Here is a 22,122-nt window from a genome sequence, read left to right as displayed (position 1 = left end):
TAATATTATGTGCATACATGTATTACGTATTTATGCTCAAATGCCCTTTCAAGGGCGCATGTGCCAAGTGCCTCTAATTGGCCCGCCCGTTTCCCTCAACATCCTTTAGGTACATACCACTACCCCCAAGCACCAAGGTTGCCTGCCCTTTTCCGTAGCATGCATACTACATCCGATTTCGATCTCAAGGTATCTACTTATTAATCTACCTACTACTGTTGGCTGGGATCAAACCCATTACACAGCAGACTGAGGAGGTAGCCGAGACCACCATCATCATCTTGTTCGTTTCAATTGCTTGCTTAAGGCGCTGGCACAGGCGCTGGCACAGGCGTCGTCGCATTGCCGAGTTTTGGTACTATCAAAACCCAGTCCCGTCCCTCGCTTACAGAAATTCCTACTGTGCGAACCGAAGCCTTCGTTCCCACCTCACCCCAGCTGCAGGCCGATACACCTCCCAAGGACCAAGGACTCCAAGGACCTCAAGGACGTCATACTTGATTCCATCCCACACACAGCACATCGACGTCGTACGTACCAAACTGCCATTGCACCCGACCGAGCCGGCCTAAAGGCTGAAAGGCGAAGGCTTTTGTTGGCTGCGGGAGCCCCTTGGTTTGATTGAACCAACCTGGCCGCATCCGATCGCTGCAATAAGCAAGCAATCATGGTCAACAAGGATCGAGACAGTGACACATCAGCTTCCGCTGGCCAAACGGCTCACGGCAGCCAATCAAAGCGACCGGGGCTGCAGCACCATGTCTCTCATGACAGCGACTCCCAAGTCAGCGACCAGGCCTCCCAGCTCTACGCCCACCAACGCCCCAAGAAACACCACCTCGTAGGCGGCGGAAGCAGATTACATGCACGCGTGCCCTCCTCCAAAGGCTTGCACAAGAACCATCACCAACTCGCCCCAGCTGCCAAGCTGACTCACCCCAGTTCTTCCTTGACCCAGCAGAACCGCCGCCACGCCTCCCCCTCCCCCAGCGATCAGAGCGATCAGAGCGACCAGAGCGACCTCCCATGTTGCCTGCTACCCATCGCCGCACCACCTCCGACGTCCGACTCGCCCGAATAGGCTCTCCGGCTTCTTCCAACCTGAAGAAGAGCGCTTCCCACACCAGCATCAAGCGCAACCGCTCCCACGTTGACGTCGGCAAACGCGCCAAATCCGGTGCCAACATCAAGCGCTCATCATCCACTAAAGACGTTAACAAACTCAAGGGTCCGAAGGGTCAAGTCCATTTCGACCTCGGCAATGACGGCCAGGACGAAGAGAATGAGTGGGTAGACGCCAGCGGTTCCGCATCCCCGTACCTCTCGCGCCGCGGCTCCGTCGTCGGCAGCGGTCAGTCGTCAGCAAAGCCGCCGGCCAGTCCGGAAAAACTTTCAAAATCCCCTCGTCGTCAGCACGAAGTAATATCCGACGAGGAACAGCGTGGTAGACCCTCGACTCCGGATCGCGAGAGACTCCAGCACAAAGAGTACCTTACCTCCAGATTACTGCAGCGCACGCCCTCTCATGGCGCACCGCCCAAGATGTCCTCGGAAACGGCCCGAGTTCAACCTCATACAAACTCGCCAGACTCTAACCTCAGCCGAGACTCGTCCGTTGCCTATGGTAGTACGCCTAAGATGGGAAGCGCTGTCGACGAGCTCACTTCGCGTTTCGTCAGCGGTCCCAGTTCCGGTGTCAATGCCGATACTGGGTCTTATTTTTCACCCACCAACGCGTCATCCGTGAGACATGGCGACATCGCCAAGCGGCCCCGTTCCATGGTCAACCTTCAGAAGGAACCTCGACAAGCAGCTGCAGATGAAAACGAAGTGGACGACGATAGTGCACTGGCGCCTCGCTCTCGAAGATCTGGCTATAGAGCACCGCCTGCCGAGAAGTCGCGTACACAGCAAAAGCTCAACCTCCAACGCGCAAGCTCCAGTATGGAACCGGTGCAAGCTGGGAAAGGGGTCAGTGCTATAAGCGCCAGCCCCTTAGTCGGTAGTAGCGCCTACGACAACCGCGACCCTCGCATCAGCAGACTGCTGGAACGAACCGGCATGGAATACCTCGTCGTTCGAAGATATCAAAATCCCATCGCAAGGTCCATAACGCGGCTACGACAACTTCCTGGCGCCAATAGGACACAGCATATTCCCAAGCAAAATGGCACTTACGGCTCCATGCATGGCAGGAAGCCCTCTAGCGCGGCAGGAATGGGCTCTGCTCGGCATAACTTCATTGACACGAACGGGACAGCCTCGAGATCGCGGCCCGATGCGCCGAGGCGAACGCAATCAATAAGGACGATAAGAACTAACGGCGCCAACTCGAGCTTCGAAGCCGAAGATGAGACAGCCCACGAAGGATTAAGTGGCACAAGCTATGCCGATAACGACAATGAGGGCATTACCACGTTACTACGTAATCTTTGGGAGAAGAATCTCGATCTATCGGCGAGTCAGGATTAGGAGGAACATGACCCGGCGGATGAGATTGATGCATTCGAACGTCTTTTCGACCAGCTTGCTTGAACCCGGCCATCAAAAGCTACAGTTCCCCGTATACCACATGACCTCTGGTACAGCAGCTCAGAGCAGTCAATAGATGTGGGTATGTGAAATGGGCACATATTCGCATAGGAGGGACGATGGAGTAGTATTTCGGACGTAAGTGGCATAGGCGCATCCCGACAAGGCGTTCTGGATTTGATACCCGGGCATAACTGGTAGGAAGCGGGCACTAGGTATGGGTAACCAGTGCTCCGTAACGCTCGCGGGTTATCTGCATTCTTCTGGGAATCTGGTTGCAGGCTTCACCACTATAGAATGGACCAGGCTTGAAGGCTGATGACTTTCCCAATACTCTTATAAGCGCAGTCTTTGTATAACAGTAATAATGAATGCTTTGAATTTTCAACCTGCTGAGCCAACGCTGTCGGCCAAGATCATGGTGGTACACTGCATCATCAGATTGGTGTTGGCTGTGCTGGGCGACTCGCAAGGCTCCATTGTCGACCAAGTGCAAGGCGGTTATTCCGCACGAGGCAGACGCGGAGGGAAAGCGGTGATTTGTTCGCCTTGCAGCCATGAAGAGGAACAATTATTTGCCCACTTTTCAGCTCCCCATGCAACAAGGCCTCGAGATGCTCCTGGGCCGTGGGCTATAATACGTTGGCCCACCTGAAGAGTAGCCGGCAGGGTGTGCTCGTGGCGATCACTAGAGGGGCCATGAGGGAAATCATAGGGATCATCAAGCGGGAGGATCTTTCTGGGGATAATGACTTGAAGAAGGAGGGCTGGCTGGCTGGCCGAGAGAGAATGCGACAGTAGGTTGATCATCAAGTGTTGCCGCCTCGCTACGAGAATACAGGGGCCGTCGAGGTATTCTTGTATGTCATCTCTCTTCTTGGACTCCAATAATTACGTCTTCCCAAGACATGCCTGTCTACTTGGAGAGGGTTCACGAAGCGATCAGCATGTAAAAGAGGCTGGGCCTCAAGAAGGTGCGGTAGTTATTAGTAGCTACATAAAGCACATACTTTGTTCACAACCATCACTTGGCCTCACTCCCTATAGCGTGCATTCCCATACGGCACGAAAAGGACGTTTTCCGTATATGTAGTTTAGTTATGTAGTTTAGGTCATTGATCGCGTGATGTCAGATCGCAAACACATACCACGTACATTTCTGGAAGACAGTGGTTGACGCATGGCGAACCGGATCCGGTCCTCGCCCCCTCTCCCTCTTCCCCCACCTCCCCACGCGTTGCAGCTGCGGAGTGTTGCAGATTGGACAAGACAGGGCGCCCGGGGGGAGAGAAGTCGCTCGTGCCGGTCGTTATCTAACTGTATGCCTTTTCTGCATTATGTACAACAATCGTACTAGAGCCGGCTATATTTCTTTCGTCTTGCCCATGCGTGCACGCAAGCACGCTCGCACGCACGTACGTACCGGGACTAATATGTCCCTTATCGACTGGATCTAGTCGGGCGTATGTCCGGCCGCTATATCCAGCAGCCCTAGGCATGTATAAGCATGTATCGGGCCACCGCCACGGGTCTTTTGCTGTTATTACATGTTTTTATTCGTATGGTGCACATATGCGATGCGATGCATGCGTCCTTTTTCGAAGGGTTAAGCTGCTCGTTCTCGTTGGCTGACCTGTGCCGATCTCTGGCTGTCAATCGATTCTCTTCTTCCCTCCTTGCTCCTTGTTCTTCTCCGTCCCCCGTTCTCTGTTTCCCGCTCATATATATCACATGCACGTTTGGTGGCATTCGCGCCGGAAAGGCCCACCATCGTGCAGGTTGTATCTGGCGTTTTTTACCGGCGGTGCGGTGCGTCACTGATAACCCTTGTATGACTCGGCATCGCTTGGGAGCAGAGACACCATTACGTTAAAAATACTGGCGGCCCCAACCAGCCAGTTTCTATTTGGTAATAGGCCACATGCCATCCTACCTGCGCCTACCTGCGCCGTACCGAATACCGCAGCCATGCCATGATCTTGCCCCTGCGACCAAGTACCCGGGACTTGCTGGAGCCTCCAGGCAGTACTACACAATAAACTCATCCGTAACTTTTACAATTACTTATTGCCATTCGATATTGATAGATCTGTAGATAAGGCTAATTGGCCTTATCATATGCTGGACTGCTATTCGTCCGCCTTGGCCGTCCGTATCGGCTCGTTACCTGGTCCTTGACGTTATGTGATAAGACTTTTGTCGTGCATGCGGGCGTTCGGAATTCCATTGATTGATACTGCCACGGCCACCATTACCTCGTCACTTTTCATCAGGTTATTATTGGAAATTAGCCAAGGTGAGCTGGATAGGCAGGCACCTACCTGCTTGGGATACATCCATCCAAGAATGCAATCCAGCGCACTCACGGTTCTGACCGCTCCGGCGTAACGGTGCATTGGTGGAATCTTCTCGTTATGTACTCATAATACAACTACACCTCACAAGACCTTGCCTGCAGCGCAACACCGCACACATACTGTCTGCTTTGTACGCATAGCTCGGCTCCATATCGAACCCAGAGACCTGATCGAATCACTGGCCTGGCGCCCAGAGTCTAGGGAGTGACTTGGTGGACCTCGCAACGTCCTTTCTCTGATGATCAGCTTTCCTTCGGGTCAATAATCCCGTCGCAGAGGCGCCGGCTTCAGCTTGCGCCTAAAATACTGTTCTACTTTTACCTACCGAAACCTATTTCTGTTGCTTTTACTTAGCAAAGAAAAACCCACTATCGCTATCTATCTATGTACAGCCAACTGCCGCTGTTTAGTCATTTAAATCCCATTTCTTACTTACATACCTATACGTACCTAACCTATTCACTTGCATCCAGCATTGGTTGGTCTCCCCGAGGCGTCTTCCTCCCTTCCTACCACTGCTGCCGTCCCTGCTTCTCTTTTACATATCCATTCCGTCCCGTATAGAAGACCACGACCCCCGCGTTTATAGTCCCTATAGACCGAGTAGAGGCACCGCAAATGACGTTGATAAGCCTAGCTTATCTCATCCTTGTCTCGATTATAACCTAAGTAGCTTCACTCAGACGTGATTCGGCCCTGAGCTACCTGCACACGTACGTACCTATTCCGTACAGTGCTATTCCCGTACCGACTTGCCCCCTTCCGATCGGCCGTCCACTCCGATACTCTGGCCCATTACAACCCAGATTGACCCACGTCCTCGCCTGCCCACGCATGCAAGCCCTCAAGCCAACCATCTGTCTCATATCCAACCTGGTCTATCGGCACTCCTGTCGCCTACATACACCATCTCCCAGCCGGCATCACATCGCCACTGTCTACCTTTTCTTCCTGGCATCTGTGCGATAAGACTTCGCCTCACTGACGAGACCAAGCCGAACTCGCCGGCTGAGCCATCACACCCCCGGCCAGTCTTCGCCCACCCACTCTCTTATCTCCGCGTCTGCCTTATCACCAGCCTGTCAGATTCCCGGGCTTGGGCAGATTGGGGGTGTATTCTGCGTCTGCTGGTATCTCTCGTGCGCAGTGGACCCGGTCCATATACCCAGCAGGGCCATCCACCGTATCTGACAGTGCATTGGCCATTGCATCACCCTCCCTCCGTGGGGATACTACCCACCAGGCGGCGGCCCGCAACCTCCCATATCTCCCAAGGAACAGGTCACGATAGCCAGACCGGAAGTAGCGAGACCGAGTCTGCATTGCCGCAGGTCCCTCTATTTCTGTCATCATGTCAAGCTCGACTGCCGTCCCCCGGACGGCTCCCATTGCCATTGCGCCCAAGCCTCTCCGTCTCAGTCCCCGTCGGCAGAACAGCACGACTAATGCTTACGATACCTTCACAAGTAGCATGAATGGCCATGAATCGGCGGATTCAGACACTCCTTCCAGCGGAAACTCTCTATGTGACTTCTGTGCCCAGCGGAGGATCAAGTGCGTCATGACCGAAGACGAAGAGACAAGTAGCTGCGTCTCGTGCCAAGCCAACGGGATAGGGTGCTCTTTAAATCGAAGCCCGCAGCCGCGAAAACGAAAGTTGGCGCGTGATCTGGCGGACGACGGCAACTTTTGGAGAGGGTGAGTCTACCCGGCAGTTCCAGCCTGACTGACCCCCAACTTTTCTTTATTGGCTCCTTGCGTGGCATGATGGCCCGAGGAGACGTGGAGGGAAATAAACGAGACGCCCATGGCTGACATGCGATTGGCCCACAGGTCCCCTGGGCGGTCTGATAACAGAAGACAGCGCCAACACCAGTCCAGTCTTTCCAGCACAACTGCCAGCAACTCTCTGATTGAAGACATGGCGAACTTCGGGGGTCCGGCTCTGCTCAAGCGGACTCTTGGTTTGCAGCATGACCGTTACAGCCAGTATATTGGCCCGACGACGGATTTCGAACCGTCTCTGATCAATCTCTCCCCCTTTGACCCTCAAGATGAGAGCCTACTGGCACGGGCACCCTCCGGAAAGTTAGTGAAAACGACACCTTCTTGATGCTCCCAGATTACACCACAGCAGGCCACGAGCATCAAGTAGAAGATGTCGATGAGATCGAGAGGCTGGTGGCACCGAATGGGCGTAAGCTAATTGACCTGTACTTCCGGGTCGTTCATCCCAGCTTCCCCATCATACAGAAAAATGTCTTCTATGAGAGGTATGAACGAGACTACCGCGAATTCTCGCCGCCGCTCCTGGCTGCCATCTACATTCTCGCCATCAACTGGTGGGACCTATCAGAAGAGCTCTCGGCAACCCCCCGGCCCGACGTTCGAGAAATCGAGAGGATAATGCGCTCGTCTCTGGCCGATGCCATGTGGCGACCAAAGCTCTCGACTGTCCAGGCCGGTCTCCTACTCTCGCAGAAGCCCGAAGGGGATCAATGGGCACCGACAGCGCAGCTTGTAGCAATTGCACAAGAGCTGGGCCTGCACCTAGACTGTACTCATTGGAAGATCCCGCCATGGGAGAAGGGCTTGAGGAAGCGGCTTGCGTGGGCCTTGTACATGCAAGACAAATGGGGAGCGCTCGTCCATGGACGACCTTCTCATATATTCAGCAACAATTGGATCGTGCAGCCTCTGCTCCCGAATGACTTTCCCGAAGCCGAATACGACGAGAACGATGTGGAAGAGAAACTTGAGATCGAGCGCGGGCGTACCCTCTTTGTGCAGATGGTCTACCTCTCTCAAGTCCTTGCCGAGATTCTGGAGACGTTTTATACGCTCCAGGCCATGCACGTCGTCGTTAGCGCTGGCCCTCAAGGGACTCACCTGGTGTTGTCTCTGGCGAAACCAATTCAGCTCAAGCTGAAGGAGTGGTACTCGGCAATCCCTGCCAACATCCGGATGGACTCGTCGCTCACACTGCACAACAACACGACAGGTCGGCTTTCCAGTATAGGCTATCTACACTTGGCCTACTTTGCGACCGAGATCACGTTGCATCGCCGTATCATCCGATCGCTGGAAGTGAATGCGCAGGATGTGGACTCGTATCTTCAACATATCTGCCGTAGCGCCGCCAAGGCTCGTCTCATATCGGCCATGGACTTCGTTAACCGTCTCACGCCTCAACACCTGCGGGCCTTCTGGTACTTTGCCTCCAAGACCAACTTCGCCCTGATCGGTACCTTTGGTTCGATGCTCTGGGCGACTGCGCCAGGAAGAGAGGAGGCGGACTGGTACCGTCGCCGCCTTGGCGAGTACCGCTGGACCTTGAGCGTGAGTAGCAAGCCCGGAGAAGGCAAGTGTCTGACCGAGTTCGCCATGGGAATGCTCGATATATCAGCCGGTCTGCTGAAGCAGCTGCCCGAGAAGCCGGAACTCAGTCGCAGCGGTAGCGCCCTCGAGATGAGCAGCGGCCGCCGAGAGAGCATTCTCGCCATGACTATGGATGCGCCACGTATGGAGTTCCAAAGCGACATGGCCAGTGCGGACGTGAGCGGTGCACAAAGCCCCGGTAGCCAGACGGACAGCAGTGATGAGATGTACGATAACTTTGCGCCTACGGGAGGGTTGGCTTCGATGCGCGAATGAGCTGATGATGACGGGGCGAAAAGACGTATCGTTTCAGAAGATGAAAATGCGTGTGCATAAGCCCATTTCAATGAGATATGACTCCGGATTTGGATTTTAGGGGGATAAAAAAAGGAAAGCGTCGACTGGATGACGCGAGGGCCTGTTCCGGTGACGCCAGCATGGTGGAAGAATGGCGTGCTCTTTCACCATTGTTCGTTATTGGTAACGATGTTATGTGCGGTTCCTGGGTCTCCCTATCTGTACTTTGCTGTCGTTACAAGATACCCCCGTTCTAGAGTGTGTCTAGCATCAGAGAGCCTTTTCCTCTGCTGTTTTCTTGGCCTCGTGGTTTCCTAAAGGAGAATCTTTTTCTCTACTACACCTTCTCGTTGGATCGTTGGATGGCGGTTGCATGTCCTGACAAAACGGGTTGGTTTCGCATACCCTTTTCATGATTGAAGGAGGACACTACTCGGGTAAATTGGTAGAGGGCTATCACAGTATCTATAGCAACCGTAGTATGCAGTGAATGAGCACGCATTACTACGGGCTTTTATGTTTCCCATCGACCTTTGGCTCGTTTTCCTCTGAACCCAAGGCGACTGCTAGTATGGAACCGTGGTTCTACCCAACCAGTGTCTCCTGTGTTAATACACCACATAAGTAGTTTATCTCATGTTAGCATGTGTTCCCACGCATATGACTCCAGACTATTCTCAGCCCCACAGCGTTGCATATACATGGTTGTATTAGGGCATTAAGTCATGATCACGGACCATACAAAAACACCCAAATCGAGATGGTCGAATGCTGCGAAAGTGTTGCTTAGGCATCCTGAATATTACCAGTATGGCAGAGCAACAGAAAGGATTGGACTTAGAGCATTCAGCCCCGCCTCTTGATGCCTACTGTATCCGACAATGGTTGAATCCTGGGAGCCCGACAGAGTAAGAGGTGTTGCTTTGCCTCTGCCGCAATGCCACACTACAGATGTTGCGCATTGCCAGACGCTCCTGATGCCTACTACTACATGTACATAATAGCTAAACGCTATGGCGACTTCTTACGCCGTTATCACCCACATCATCTACCTCCTGACCAGGTGCTGCTACCAGAACGGCCTTGTCTCTCAGCTTCCAGCATGGCATCGAATTCTTTCTGTGCCTGGTCCTTGGCATAAGCCCTTTCTTCGTCCTCTTCATTGTAGGAGTAGCCTTCACAGGCAGGCGTGCGAGAGGTCTCTCATTGTCCTAGCACCGTCCTATCTCGCTCGACCCCACGGGCTGTCGTCTTTGGACCGATCCCCCTTGGCGAAGGGCGAAGATTCCTTCTTAGCCTGTTGCCTGATGGTGTCCCAGGAAGAAGCCGAGTCGCCTTGAGAAGCATGGCTTTGAGTTCTCTGCCGTTCAGATCTTCTAGCAGACGCAGCAACAGGGGAGGCGCCATCATCATCATCGAACAGATCATCATCATCAAATGCGGTTCGCCTTTCTTGCTCTTGCGTACCTGTGGCCGGCGCATCTTGTGGTACCTGCGCGCCGCCACCATAGCCCCAGCCCTGCAAGCCCTGCCGACTAGGAGGCGGTTCAGGTCTGCCAGAAAGCCCACCGGTCCTTTGCGGAGAGCCTTGTGGGGGTAATTCGGCCGGGGCCTGACTTTGTGGATTTCTGGTCCATGCGTCCTGGCCCGAGGGCTGATCTGCACTGGAGGCGTCGGGGAGCTGATTGGCTCCAGGTCGACTACCCTGGGCTAACTGGCGTTGCCTTTGCTCCCTTTGCTCCTTGCGCAACTGGCTATTTCGCTGGATGTTGACGGCTAATTCTTGTTTGATCTGGCTCAAGCGATGATCTGTGGCCATGTCTGCCAGCAGACGCGTCCTCACCATGGATCCCATGAAGAGCAGCGCGGCAAACAAGGTAAAGGGGAAGTAGGCAGTGACCCTGATGCCGTGCCAGGCCCACATTGCGCTTTTGCCAGTAAGCGTGGCGAAGGACCTGTGGGGAAAAGCGCGAGGGTCAAAGTACTTCAGCTTGGGAGTATAAAAGGGGAATCTGAACTTCTTCCTGCCCTTGGCGGCAGCGGCGACGGCAAGGCCCAGACCAAGAGGGTAGACCCATGACAGTCGTCCCACGGCATGGCTCGCCGACTCGCTGAGAGCGTCAATCTCGCTCTGGTTCAGCCTGCGGTTGGCAGCCATGGCGCCGCTGAGGACATTGGACACGACGAGGTCCGATCTCTTGGAATGGGGTATGGTGTTGAATATAGAGGCGCGGGAAGGAGGCAATTGATCAAAGCGGATGGTGGCGCCCGGTTCGAAAAAGCGACGCTCAATCTCGGCCTGTTTCCGAGGGGCAACTTTGGGCCATGGTTTGTTGGTGAAACTGTCGTCAAAGAAGGACGAGTCGTTGAAGGAGCCGTCGTCGCCCATGGACGCCATGGCCACCACAGGAGGAATGAATCGCTTGAACTTGACAGTTTGCTTATGACCGGCCTCACGAGACTGAAAGACCTCCTACGGCATACGTAGGGTCTGCCTTTGATTGGATTGGATTGGTGGTATCAAGCAACTCTTTCTTCCTTCACGTATGGAAAAGAGGTATGAATGATGATGACGACAGTGGGTTCGGGCTCGTGGTGGCCCGTGGGAACGACAGAACTGGGGCGCACAGACTGAAGACGCTTGATGGAAGCTACCTACATACAGTATCTACGCCTGAAACTGCATATGGGGGAAAGTGCATATTTTTTCGAGCCCGACTCACTTTTTTGGTGGGAAAGTGCATAAAGTGCATACTGCATATAACTTTTGAAAAGATGCAGTTTCAGGGGCCTTGACAGGGGGCTAGGGTACCGCTAGCAGGGGGTTGAGGCCCATATTTCGACAATTTTGTACGTATTTCCTTACCAAATCTGTCGTGGGGGGGTCTGGTCGACCCAGGTGGTGGAAAAGTGGACCCGGTCGGTCGGATCGGGGCCTTGTTGGTGATGTTTTGGTGATGTTTTTGGTGGCAGACCGGTGACCCACATGTGAGCCCCAAAGTGCATATATGCCCCAAAGTGCATAAGGAAAGCGAGCCTGAGTCGTATGCACTTTCAGGGGTACGTACTGTATGTACAAAGCTACAGTACCCCCCCGCAATGCCACAGTGGCCTAACCTTACCTAGTCTCGGGCACAGCTGTGGCTTTTCGCGTTGATTCAATCTATTGACATCGCGTAATCCAGTCGCGTCTGCATCGCCCTCTCCTCTGCCAACCGCGGCGACATGGCGGCACGAGGATAATTCTTCTACTCCATTCACTGAAAGCGTGGGCCCCCCCTTGTCATCATCTGACAGGTACTTCTGACTCAACTACCTGTCGCTTTTCTTGGTTCTTTAATTGTAATTGCTCAATCAATCTAATCATAACCGAAAGCCGCGCTCCTCCACCATTCTACGGCTATCCGTTCATCGTCTGTCTGGGTTATGGTGGAAACCCGACAATCCAGCCTCAACTAGACCATGGGAATAGTCTCGTATTGCCATTGAACATCCCGAAATGCCCCTCCAGAAGTCACTGTCGGAGCAGAACCGCTCATACAAATCGCGTCAACAATGGCAGCGTTCCAAGAGCCACGCCTCGGCCAATCCCTCCAACCTGCCGCCCAAGAAGCCATTAGCACCCGTTTCCGACATTACCAAGAATAAACTCCACGCTTTGGACTACCGCCCCAGATACCTGTCCCGGGCAACGAGAACGCCTTTTTTGCCGACAAGAAGACCAAACTGCAGGACCCCACCAACGATACCTCGAACCAACATGCTACCCCCACCAGCAAGCTGGCCTGGCAGGACCTCGTTGGCGCCACAGAAGCAAAGGACGAAGACGAAGATGCAAGCCCCAGCGAGCGCATCTTATGGGACACGACACAGGATCCTTCCGCCACCTCTCTCTCGCCTATGCTGACACGCAAGAAGGGCAAAAAGCGTGCCCGTAGCTCATCGCCTGTCTCGTCTCCCGCCGCCAAGTCCAAATCCAACACGCCAGCTATGGATGTGAAGAAGCTGTGCGAAGCACTCAAGTCGCCACACCCCGACCCGGCCCTGGAGTTATGGGACCGCTTCTCCATGACCAACTCCTCGGCCGCGACTCCTCTTGGCGGCGCTGCTCATCCGGCCTTGGCTAACATGATGGTCTCGTCCTCCCCACGGCCATCCAAGTTCCTTGCGGGGGCGAATCCCCCTCCATCCGATGGTGGATTGCGCCGGGCTATAAGCTGCGGTTCCCACTGGCCCAAAAGGCGTAGGACGGAACGTGGTGAATATCGGCCTTCCTGTATCAGTACAGTGGCTGAAGGCAGCCCCAGCGGCGGCTCCAAGTCTTCCATGGTCAATACCCTGTTAGAGAACATGACGGGTGAGCTCAATAAGTCGAGCGCTTCCCAGCTACACCAGGATCCATCGAGGTCCCCGTCTCCCAGGAAGAAGCGCCAACGCCCCGAGGCAGCCTCGGCCTCACCTCCGAAATTATCCTCACAATCTTCGACCGTTTCACGCCACCAAGATGCTGAAGTAAAACTACCACACGCCGAAGATCCAGAGCTGTCGGAGACCCTCGGGAGACTTCTTCCGACTATGGCGACGACGATTTCGACGACGTACTGATGGAGCTCGATGCGACCATGCCGCCCACGGACAACAATTGTTTGGAAGCTGTTATGCCCCAGCCAGACACGGGACCGACGTCCGCGGTTGTACCATCAGTGCTGGAGCAGACATTGTTTGATGACGACGATGATGCCAATGACTTTGGAGATGTGGACGATGATGTATTCGCAGCAGCAGAGAACCTGGTGGTTCAGGCCGAGTCGAGCCATGTGCCGCGTAACAACTCCTGCAACGTCTTGGAAGAGGGGGCTCAGGTTCAGCAGCCGCTATCTGCAGGTGAAGTGCAAGATGTTGGCGAAGATGCCTTTGGTGATGATTTCGGCGTTGATTTCGATTTTGAGGCGGCTGAAATCGCAGCCACCCAGTCTGCTAAGCAAAGTAACGTCAGCGGGTCTTTTCCACCTGTACGTAGGCCTCAGTAGCTATGAATCGAATATGTGCTAAGTACTTTGTTAGGTGGTTCTGAAACCCAAGGCAATCCAACGGTATCTTGTGATAAATGTCCTTGACCACGAGTACACTACTGAGCTCGGAAGATCCTGCCCAGAGAAGGTAAGGCATCTCTATACATCCTTCTCTTCCCATTATTGTGTGGAACATGCCTGCTGACTGACAAACTTAGATTCTGCTTGTTCAAGTTGATAGAAGCAAGGAGACCAAGACAGTCCATCTTCGAGGCGATTGGGTTGACACTGCCGTCAGCCCGGAGTCGTTTATACATATCATCGGCGCCTTCGAAGCTTCGGGGAAATGCATTATAGACAACAACCAAAACATCCTTATTCTGCACCCCGATCAACTGATATCAGCAACAGTCGTGGCAGACAGTTTCACGTGCATGCGGCGTGCCGTGCTTCAAGATCGCGTGAAGGCCACTAGCGAAGCCTCTGCACCCCTGGTATACGGCACGTTGCTGCACGAGATCTTCCAGGAGGCCATGATGGCGAACCAATGGACTGGCCCCTTCCTCAATAAGCTGATTCTGAACATAAGCGAAAGGCATGTGGAAGACTTGTACAAGATCAGGGTCTCGATGAGCGACGCCCGTGAACATCTCCGATCCAAAATGCCTGAGCTGAGCAGCTGGGCAGCAGCTTTCGTTTCTGGCCAACCCAAGGTAATCTCCCTCCTCCCTAATAAGTTGGGTTTCTTGATTGTTGCTAACGGCATGAAATGGACAGGCGGACGCTGTTGTCCAAGGCCGCAATGGAGACAAGGCTTTGATGTGTGTCAGTAAACTGTTAGACGTCGAAGAACATGTGTGGTCGCCTATGTACGGGTTGAAAGGCAACATCGACGCCACAGTTCAGGTGACGATGAGGGATGGCCCTCAGAAAAGAACACTGACTGTCCCCTTTGAGGTCAAAACTGGCCACAGGGCAACGAGCAATCATCAGGCGCAAACGTCGCTCTACAACTTGCTCTTGTCAGATCGATACGATATCGAGATCGCCTATGGCATTCTATATTATATGGAAAGCTCGCAGACTACGCGGATCCCCACCATCCGTCATGAACTCCGGCATATGATTATGCAGCGCAACCAACTGGCCTGTTATGTACGAGAACGAAGCGTACAGTTGCCGCCTATGAAACGAAGCACCAATGCCTGCAGTAACTGCTACGCGAAAGTACCCTGCTTTATATATCACAAGTTAGCAGACGATGGCGATGCCGAGACAAGCGCCATGAAAGACAAGTTCGATGAGGTCGTCAAGCACTTGACTCCTACGCATCAAGAATTCTTCATCCGATGGGAAGATTTGTTGACCAAGGAAGAAAAGGAGTCGCAGAAGCATCGGAGGGAGCTGTGGACGATGCTAAGCTCAGAGCGAGAAAAGTTCGGCCGATGTTTTGCCAACGTGATGATTGAGGAGGGTTCTGCACTCGAGGAGAAGAACAGCCCCAAGATCAACCGTTACAAGTACAGCTTTATCAAAGACACCCCGGTGCCCGGCTTCTCCTTCATGGACTCGCAGCTTGCGGTGGGTGAGCCCATCGTCGTGTCCGATGAGCAGGGCCATTTCGCATTGGCTCTGGGATATGTCACCTCGGTACGCAAGCAAAAGATAAGCGTTGCTGTCGACCGCAGGCTGCATAATGCTAGAATACGCCGTACGGGGTTCGACGAGACGCACAACCAGACTTTCGCCAGCATCATGGAGGTTGTGCCTGAGGGCGCAACTCCGGCGCAGAGTCAGGGTATGATCAAGACGCCGCCGATTCGCTACCGGCTCGACAAAGACGAGTTCAGCAACGGCATGGCAACAGTGCGAAACAATCTAGTCCAAGTCATGTCAGGCGGCGTATTTGGTTCTCAGGAGATCCGCAGGCTTGTCGTTGACCTTGCGCCCCCAACCTTCAAGTCAGCGACGAGCCAATACACAATCACTGGCCCAGATAGCCTCAACGTGGACCAGCGGAAAGCGATCGAGAAAGTCATGAGCGCTAAAGACTATGCTCTCGTTCTTGGTATGCCTGGTACCGGCAAGACGACCACGATTGCGCACATCATCCGCGCATTGGTACGCCAAGGCAAGAGTGTTTTGTTGACCTCCTACACACATTCGGCCGTCGACAATATCCTCCTGAAGCTCAAGTCGGACAACACCAGTATCTTGCGTCTTGGTGCGCCAGCCAAAGTACACCCGGAAGTGCGAGATTTTGCTATTCTAGCCGGCCAGCCCATGAAGACTTTCGAAGAAATCCACAGCGCATGGCTCGATACCCCTATTGTGGCCACGACCTGCCTCGGAGTAAGTCATGCCGTCTTCAACGAGCGGACCTTTGATTATTGTATTGTGGACGAGGCCTCCCAGATCACACTGCCTATCTGTCTCGGCCCGATCAGGCTGGCCCGGACGTTTGTTTTGGTGGGAGATCACAACCAGCTCCCCCCTCTTGTTCAAAACGAGCAAGCCAGGCTAGGAGGCCTCGATATCAGCCTCTTCAAGTTGCTTTCTGAGACTCATCCTGGCTCGGTAGTCAATCTTGAGCATCAATACCGCATGTGTCAAGATGTCATGACACTCAGCAACACTCTGATCTACAATGGGCGGCTCAAGTGCGGAACTGAAGAACTGCGTCATCACAAGCTAAACGTACCAGATATGGATGCTTTGCGGCAAAGGCACTACGATGCGGACACGATTACGCTTCCGGGTACGCCAAGGTCTTTCTGTGCGAGCTGGAGGAATCCCAGCTGCTGGCTTCGCTCCATGGTTGACCCAGAGGCTCGTGTGCGGTTTATCAACACGGATGGCCTGCCCTCGTCCAGGAGGAGGCCAAGGGGAATAGGACCGTCAACCCCGCCGAGGCGCAGATCGTCACGCAACTCGTCGAGGCGCTCCTCACGGCGGGTGTGCCTGCCTCGGACATTGGGGTCATGACCCACTACCGTTCGCAGCTCTCGCTGCTGAAGCATAACCTCCGCCGCCACGGCTCTTCGATCGAGCTGCACACGGCCGACCGCTTCCAGGGCCGCGACAAAGAGGTCGTGGTCTTGTCGCTCGTGCGGTCCAACGAGGCGTGCAACATCGGCGACCTGCTGAAGGACTGGCGGCGCATCAACGTCGCCTTCACGCGGGCCAAGACCAAGCTGCTCGTCGTGGGCAGCCGCAGCACGCTGCGCGGCTCGGGCGAGTCCGAGATGGTGTCGCGCTTCGTCCGGCTCATGGAGGAGCGCGACTGGGTCTACGAACTGCCGGCGGATGCGCTTGACAGCCACTACTGGCTCGACGAGAGTGCCACGCAAGCAACTGCTGCCACTGGCATCACGGCCACGCAGAAGTCTCTCAAGGGGCCGAGTCCCCGAAAGAGGAGTGCCCAGCCCAAGAATATCTACGAAGGGCAGGGGAGCAACATCATGACGAGACCTGCGGTGAAGAAGGGCAGGGTCACCGAGAAGGCACTGCTCAAGGGCAAGCCCATTTTACAGGATATATTTAGTGAACTTGTGAGCAGCGGTGGCGGCTACTAATGTTTGGCTTTGGTGTATAACTTTTGCTCCCACGGAAGACGAGAGTAAACTTGGATTGTACGCATACTGTACGGGCGCCGAGCATGACTCTTGTTCTTTTTCAAAGATAGCATGTACAAGATGAAGGACGAAACCAACGACTAGGGACGAAGGGGTTATGGATATACAAATCAACAACTACAACCGCAAATGCCGTCCATAACAATGTAGAGTCCGATGTACCGCCCACTGTAGGCAGCTTCCATGCTGGCTACCTATAGTGCCCTCCAGCAAAACCCCCCAGTAGGAGTCATCGGCAAACTCTACCTCGGGTAGGTAGGGGCACCAAGAAGCAGGCAGTACTACATCGGACGACTTAGGAGGCAGGCGTACCTACTTACCTCAACATGAAACACTGCCACCGAAATCCAGGTACCCATCGGACCCCATAGCAGCCCTGGGTTTGCACAGAACACAAACGTTGAGCCCCCTGTCCGACTCACCTCTCAGGATCAACTTCATATATCACTTCATGCGGCAAACCTGGGATTAAGATTACGAGGTTCCCTGCTTCACATCATAACCCACCCCGAAAGCCACCCCCAGACGGGATCACGGCACCAACCGGATCAGCCTACTACTACACCCACCAGCCAAGTGGCAACGGTGAGCCGGTGAATGGTGAGTGGCACGGCACGTTGATTCAGCGACATGAGTCCGTGCCACCGAGGCAGGTACTGTAAGCGCGACAAGAATAGTGTTCGAAAAGGACGGGAGGGGAGGTGGGGGAATCACGCGGGAAATGTAACGAGGTTACACGAGAGGGGAAGCGAAGCGCAGCAAATAATAAAATGTAGTGCTCTCTTTATGGTATCTTGAAAAACAACGCTGCCCTCGCTCACTGGCAGGCAAATGACCAACAGGCGCCGTAATGTATAGTCTAATCTTCTCTGGAGGTATCGACCACCCTCCCTGCTCTCCCATGCAGTCATCAAATTTAATCATCTGGCTCATGCATCCGAAAAACAAATCTTGATTTCCCCTCGCCGCCGGGTTTGTGCTAATTGTGCGGACCGCCATTAGAAGTGCTCGTATTGTTTGTCAAGACCGACCGTGGAATCCTCCCCCAATGATACACATGGGGTTTTCCAAGGGAGAAAAGGGGTCGGGGTGTAAAAGGATTGTCGAGAAGTGTAAGACTGCGGTTCGCTTATGCGTATCCCTGAAATCATTGATTGCGCCCGAGGCGTTCATGTCGCGTAAATAACAGTCCTCTTTACAAAATAACGAGAAGGGACGAGGCCAGCAGGGCCAGGTTCACAAAGCTCTGGACGGCACCGCTAGTGGGAACCGAGCTCGTCTGGGAGCCGGTGGCGCCCGAAGAGGCCGAGGAGCTGCCGGAGCCGCTGCTAGGGCTGGAGCCAGTCTCGTTCTTAGGGGCGCCAGTGGCCTGGGTGATGAGAGAAGTGCTGCTCTGAGTCACGCTCTCCAGGGTCGTCTTGCTGGCGGCATCCGACTTGGGAGCCGCGGACGAAGCGGAGGAGGCGGGAGCCGAGCTGGTGGTGGCGCCGACGTTGTCGTCCGGGGTGGTAAGAACCTTGATGCTCTGGTAGCTGCCATCGCTGTCCTTGTTCCACTTGTAGGCGGTGGCACCCTTGACACCGTTGCTGTAGTCCTGGATGGTGATGCTCTTGTAGACACAGGTGAAGGGAGCCTGCTTGAAGTCAGTGGCACCACCAGCCCACTCCTTGGTGCCCTCGGGAGAGTCGGGACCGCCGGCGACCCAGGTGCCAAGCTTGATCTGCATGGGGGTCTGGGGGAAGCGCGAGCCGCCCTTGGCGTCCTGGTAGTTCAGGACGCGGACAGTGTTGCCGTCGACGGCCCACGTGACCTTCTCGGCGGTGTACTCGATGCTGTACTTGTGGAACTCGGCGGCGGGCTGGTTGACGCTGTGGAACTTGCCGCGGTCGAAGGTGCTGTCATCACCCTTCCCGAAGTAGTTGGTCTGGACCTGGGTGTCGTCGTTGCCGACCCACTCGTAGTCGATTTCGTCCAGGTTATCCGACTGCAGGACGAGACTGCTGACGATACCGGCACCCGGGGCGGCCTTCATCTCGACCTCGACCTTGCCAAAGAAGATGTACTTCTGGCTGGTGACCGTCGGGGCCTCCTTGTCCTTGTTGATGACGAACTTGGCACCCTCGCCGTCGTAGGTGATCTTGGTGCCAATGGCCTCCTTGAAGAAGTCGCTCTTGCCCTTGGTGAAGTCGATAGACAGGGTTTTGCCGAGGGCGGCATCATCCGGGCAGGCTAAGTGATGGGAGTTAGCGGCACGGCTCGAGCAATGGGACGTGGTTCTTGAACTTACTCTTCTTCATGGGGTTGCAATCGGTGTGAGTCTGAGCCGACACGAGGCCGGAGGCGGCCAGGGCCACGGCGGTGGCCTTGAAGACGCGGGTGAACATTGTGGCTGAGGAGGGTTTTTTAGGTTATTAGAAGAGGTGTAGGTTGAAAATAGGGTAGGAGGCACTAGGTGTGGTTGGCGAGGCTTGTTGTTCTAGCGAAGGACGACAACCGACAAAGACAACGACAGGAATGTGTTGATGAGCGAATGTGGTGGGGGTGACTAGAAACGAAGCAAGACTCTCTGCCAGGAAACGAAGGAGCAGACGGGAATGGAATGGCTGGACGGGAGGGATGGGAGGTTTTATTAGTAGACGGTTGGCGCAGCAGATAGTCGGGTAGTCGAGTAGTCGAGCAGTCGAGCAGTCCCTGTTGCTTCTACCGCCGCTCCTACTCGTAAAGCGTCAGGTCCATGAGGACCCCTGGTTCGGTTTGGTTTTACCCCCGGTCCTGATCCTGGCCCTGGCCCTGACTGGGCTGGGCTGGGCTGATTATGGACGGGGGGTGCCAGAAAAGGTCCCAGAAATGCACAAACTGGATACTACTGGAGGTTGGGCCCTGGCGGTGCCGAGTGAGAGTCGGCGAATCAGGACACGCGAAGGCGGGTAGGAGTTGACGTCAGGTGATAGGCAAAGAAAGGTACCCTTGGCCCGGCAATGGAGGGTTAGGTACATACAGAGGGTACTTGAGAGGTTACCAACGACCCGACGCTCTAGAATTGTGGCGCTGTCTTTCCCTTTCCGGCCCACCCCCGAGCCATCAGTTCAGTAGTCCGTTCCAGTCTGTCAGTAGTGGCAGGCTGCTCTGCTACAGCAGTGCTAGTAACCGTATCCGATCCAAACGCAGGGGCTTTCTTCTGGGCCGCCCGTATTGCGAGACCCCTCCTTCCCAAAATAGGCAATCGACGTGGGCGAGTTTGTGCCGCGGTCCGACTTTGGGGGATTTATCCAATGCGCCCATCACGGGATCCATTCCTTCCATCTTGCATCGTACCTGACATGATCGCTTTCTTCATCATGGATGCATCGTATCGTCGTTGCCATTTACGTATTGTCATGGCCACAAGGGCATGGAAGATCGCTCGCAATGTGATGCCCAAGGAATGAAACCCACCGCCGGCCGACCAACACGAGATTGCGACGTCCACGGTTCAAACAATAAGCCCTTGCTTGGCCCTTGGTGCTCCCACTTCTGGGCGACTACTCCGTGGGCATCATCAGATAGGCAAGGTACATTGACTAATGATAATGACTGGTGCTGTGCCTCTTATGTTATGGACATGATGATGTACGAGCATACCGTACTGTTAGCAGTAGTCCAGGAGTATACGACCCCTGCCTCTCTCACTTCATTTCTCCTCTCTTTCCTTTTTTCCCGTTTGGCTCTTGTTGAAGTTGTTTATTTCCTCGCTACAGTGAGTAGGTACCTGGCTACCAATTCAATATCAATCTGAAGGGGGTACAGGCCCCGTTTGGTCGCTCACGGCAGCGAATAGAAAGCGGTGAGAACTGCTCATCTCATTTCGCCAAATCCTCCCATGGGCGCACCGCAAAGGGCGTGCGGAACTCCCTCCAGCGCGCACAAGCACCGCGATGGAAGGAAGGATCATCGCGAAGGAAGAAAATAACTCTAATCACCAATGGGCGATCGCTCAGCGGCCAACCAACTAGTTCTGTTCGTTAGCATGTAACCTAGTAGTAGCCGCACTAGGAGCGTTGCTGGGGAAAGACAGCGAGACGGGCAACACGGACTGTCGATCTCGTCACACGTTGAACGACCGACCCAAGCACAACAGGCGCCGCAACGCGCCTTGCTTTATGCTTTATGCAAATGCAAATGCAAGTCTGTCAGATCCAGCAGCACACCACTACCTCGGCCTGTGGTGGTACCTCCTGTTTCCCTCTTCCCCCCTGCCCCTCCATCACCCCCAGCAGGGGTCTCTCGCTTCGGCTCGGCGTTACGGAGCGCGTGCTATCTATGTTAGGTTATTCTGTCGTGCAGAAAGGGGTTGAAACAATTTCAAACCGCCCAAGTCACCCAGCTCTCGTCTCCTGCTGACTGCAGGTGCTGACCCTAGCAACACACACAGAGGGCGCGCTAATGGAACGTTTCCATCTGACCTGCATAAAGCATATCCAGCGCTGACTTGAGTCATCGTCCGTGTCTCCCGCGCTCCGGACCCTAATAAATGTCTTGACAAAAATAAAAATAATCCCATCGCATCCCATTGTGTTATCAATAATTCGTATTTCCCGGCTGTGTGGCAGTGCCGACTACTCCGTACATCTCCAACGACTTGACAGGTTGAGTGTGACACCCCGGACTTGGCAAATTCTCTACTATGGACAGTACTAGAGTAGAACCGCCGACCAGTCGCAGGCACCAGGCCGAGAGACCCGCCGTTGGGAATTCCCATTTCTTCCCAAATTGCAAGCCCAGCTTTGGCAGGTGGCGCGAGAGAGAACCGAGAGAACCAAGAGCGAGATTGACCAGCTTACCCACAAATGCAGCTTTCCTTTCCGTTCTTTCGGATCGCGGCACCACGCAGCGCCCACCCAACGCCCACTCTTATTCCAAAGTGGCAGCAGC

The 22,122-nt window shown here is 54.4% G+C and overlaps 5 protein-coding genes across 5 annotated transcripts; 3 read left to right on the top strand and 2 right to left on the bottom strand.

The window, feature by feature from the left end:
* Positions 1–667: 667 nt before the first annotated feature.
* On the top strand, positions 668–2,472 carry PG994_014650 (uncharacterized protein; the record flags this gene model as incomplete). Its single annotated transcript, XM_066866059.1, has 2 exons — positions 668–941; positions 962–2,472. The coding sequence occupies 2 exons, from the start codon at positions 668–670 to the stop codon at positions 2,470–2,472; spliced, it is 1,785 nt and encodes a 594-aa protein (XP_066707735.1).
* A 3,768-nt stretch (positions 2,473–6,240) lies between these two features.
* On the top strand, positions 6,241–8,543 carry PG994_014649 (uncharacterized protein; the record flags this gene model as incomplete). The annotated part of the gene is made up of 3 exons (XM_066866058.1): positions 6,241–6,587; positions 6,723–6,853; positions 7,012–8,543. The coding sequence occupies 3 exons, from the start codon at positions 6,241–6,243 to the stop codon at positions 8,541–8,543; spliced, it is 2,010 nt and encodes a 669-aa protein (XP_066707734.1).
* A 1,243-nt stretch (positions 8,544–9,786) lies between these two features.
* Positions 9,787–10,962, bottom strand: PG994_014648 (uncharacterized protein; the record flags this gene model as incomplete). The annotated part of the gene is made up of 1 exon (XM_066866057.1): positions 9,787–10,962. One exon carries the CDS (start codon positions 10,960–10,962, stop codon positions 9,787–9,789), a length of 1,176 nt encoding a protein of 391 aa, XP_066707733.1.
* A 1,101-nt stretch (positions 10,963–12,063) lies between these two features.
* On the top strand, positions 12,064–17,151 carry PG994_014647 (uncharacterized protein; the record flags this gene model as incomplete). The annotated part of the gene is made up of 7 exons (XM_066866056.1): positions 12,064–12,189; positions 12,240–13,076; positions 13,127–13,576; positions 13,629–13,724; positions 13,795–14,289; positions 14,354–16,334; positions 16,406–17,151. The coding sequence occupies 7 exons, from the start codon at positions 12,064–12,066 to the stop codon at positions 17,149–17,151; spliced, it is 4,731 nt and encodes a 1,576-aa protein (XP_066707732.1).
* Positions 17,152–18,406: 1,255 nt separating this feature from the next.
* Positions 18,407–19,595, bottom strand: PG994_014646 (ice nucleation protein; the record flags this gene model as incomplete). The annotated part of the gene is made up of 2 exons (XM_066866055.1): positions 18,407–19,440; positions 19,499–19,595. 2 exons carry the CDS (start codon positions 19,593–19,595, stop codon positions 18,407–18,409), a joined length of 1,131 nt encoding a protein of 376 aa, XP_066707731.1.
* Between the last annotated feature and the right edge of the window lie 2,527 nt (positions 19,596–22,122).

The sequence above is a fragment of the Apiospora phragmitis genome (assembly GCF_038363925.1).
Source record: "Apiospora phragmitis strain CBS 135458 chromosome Unknown utg000014l:1.0-1827420.0:1.0-1829600.0, whole genome shotgun sequence".
Taxonomy (NCBI): domain Eukaryota; kingdom Fungi; phylum Ascomycota; class Sordariomycetes; order Amphisphaeriales; family Apiosporaceae; genus Apiospora; species Apiospora phragmitis.
This window is presented reverse-complemented; position numbering and strand designations above follow the sequence as displayed.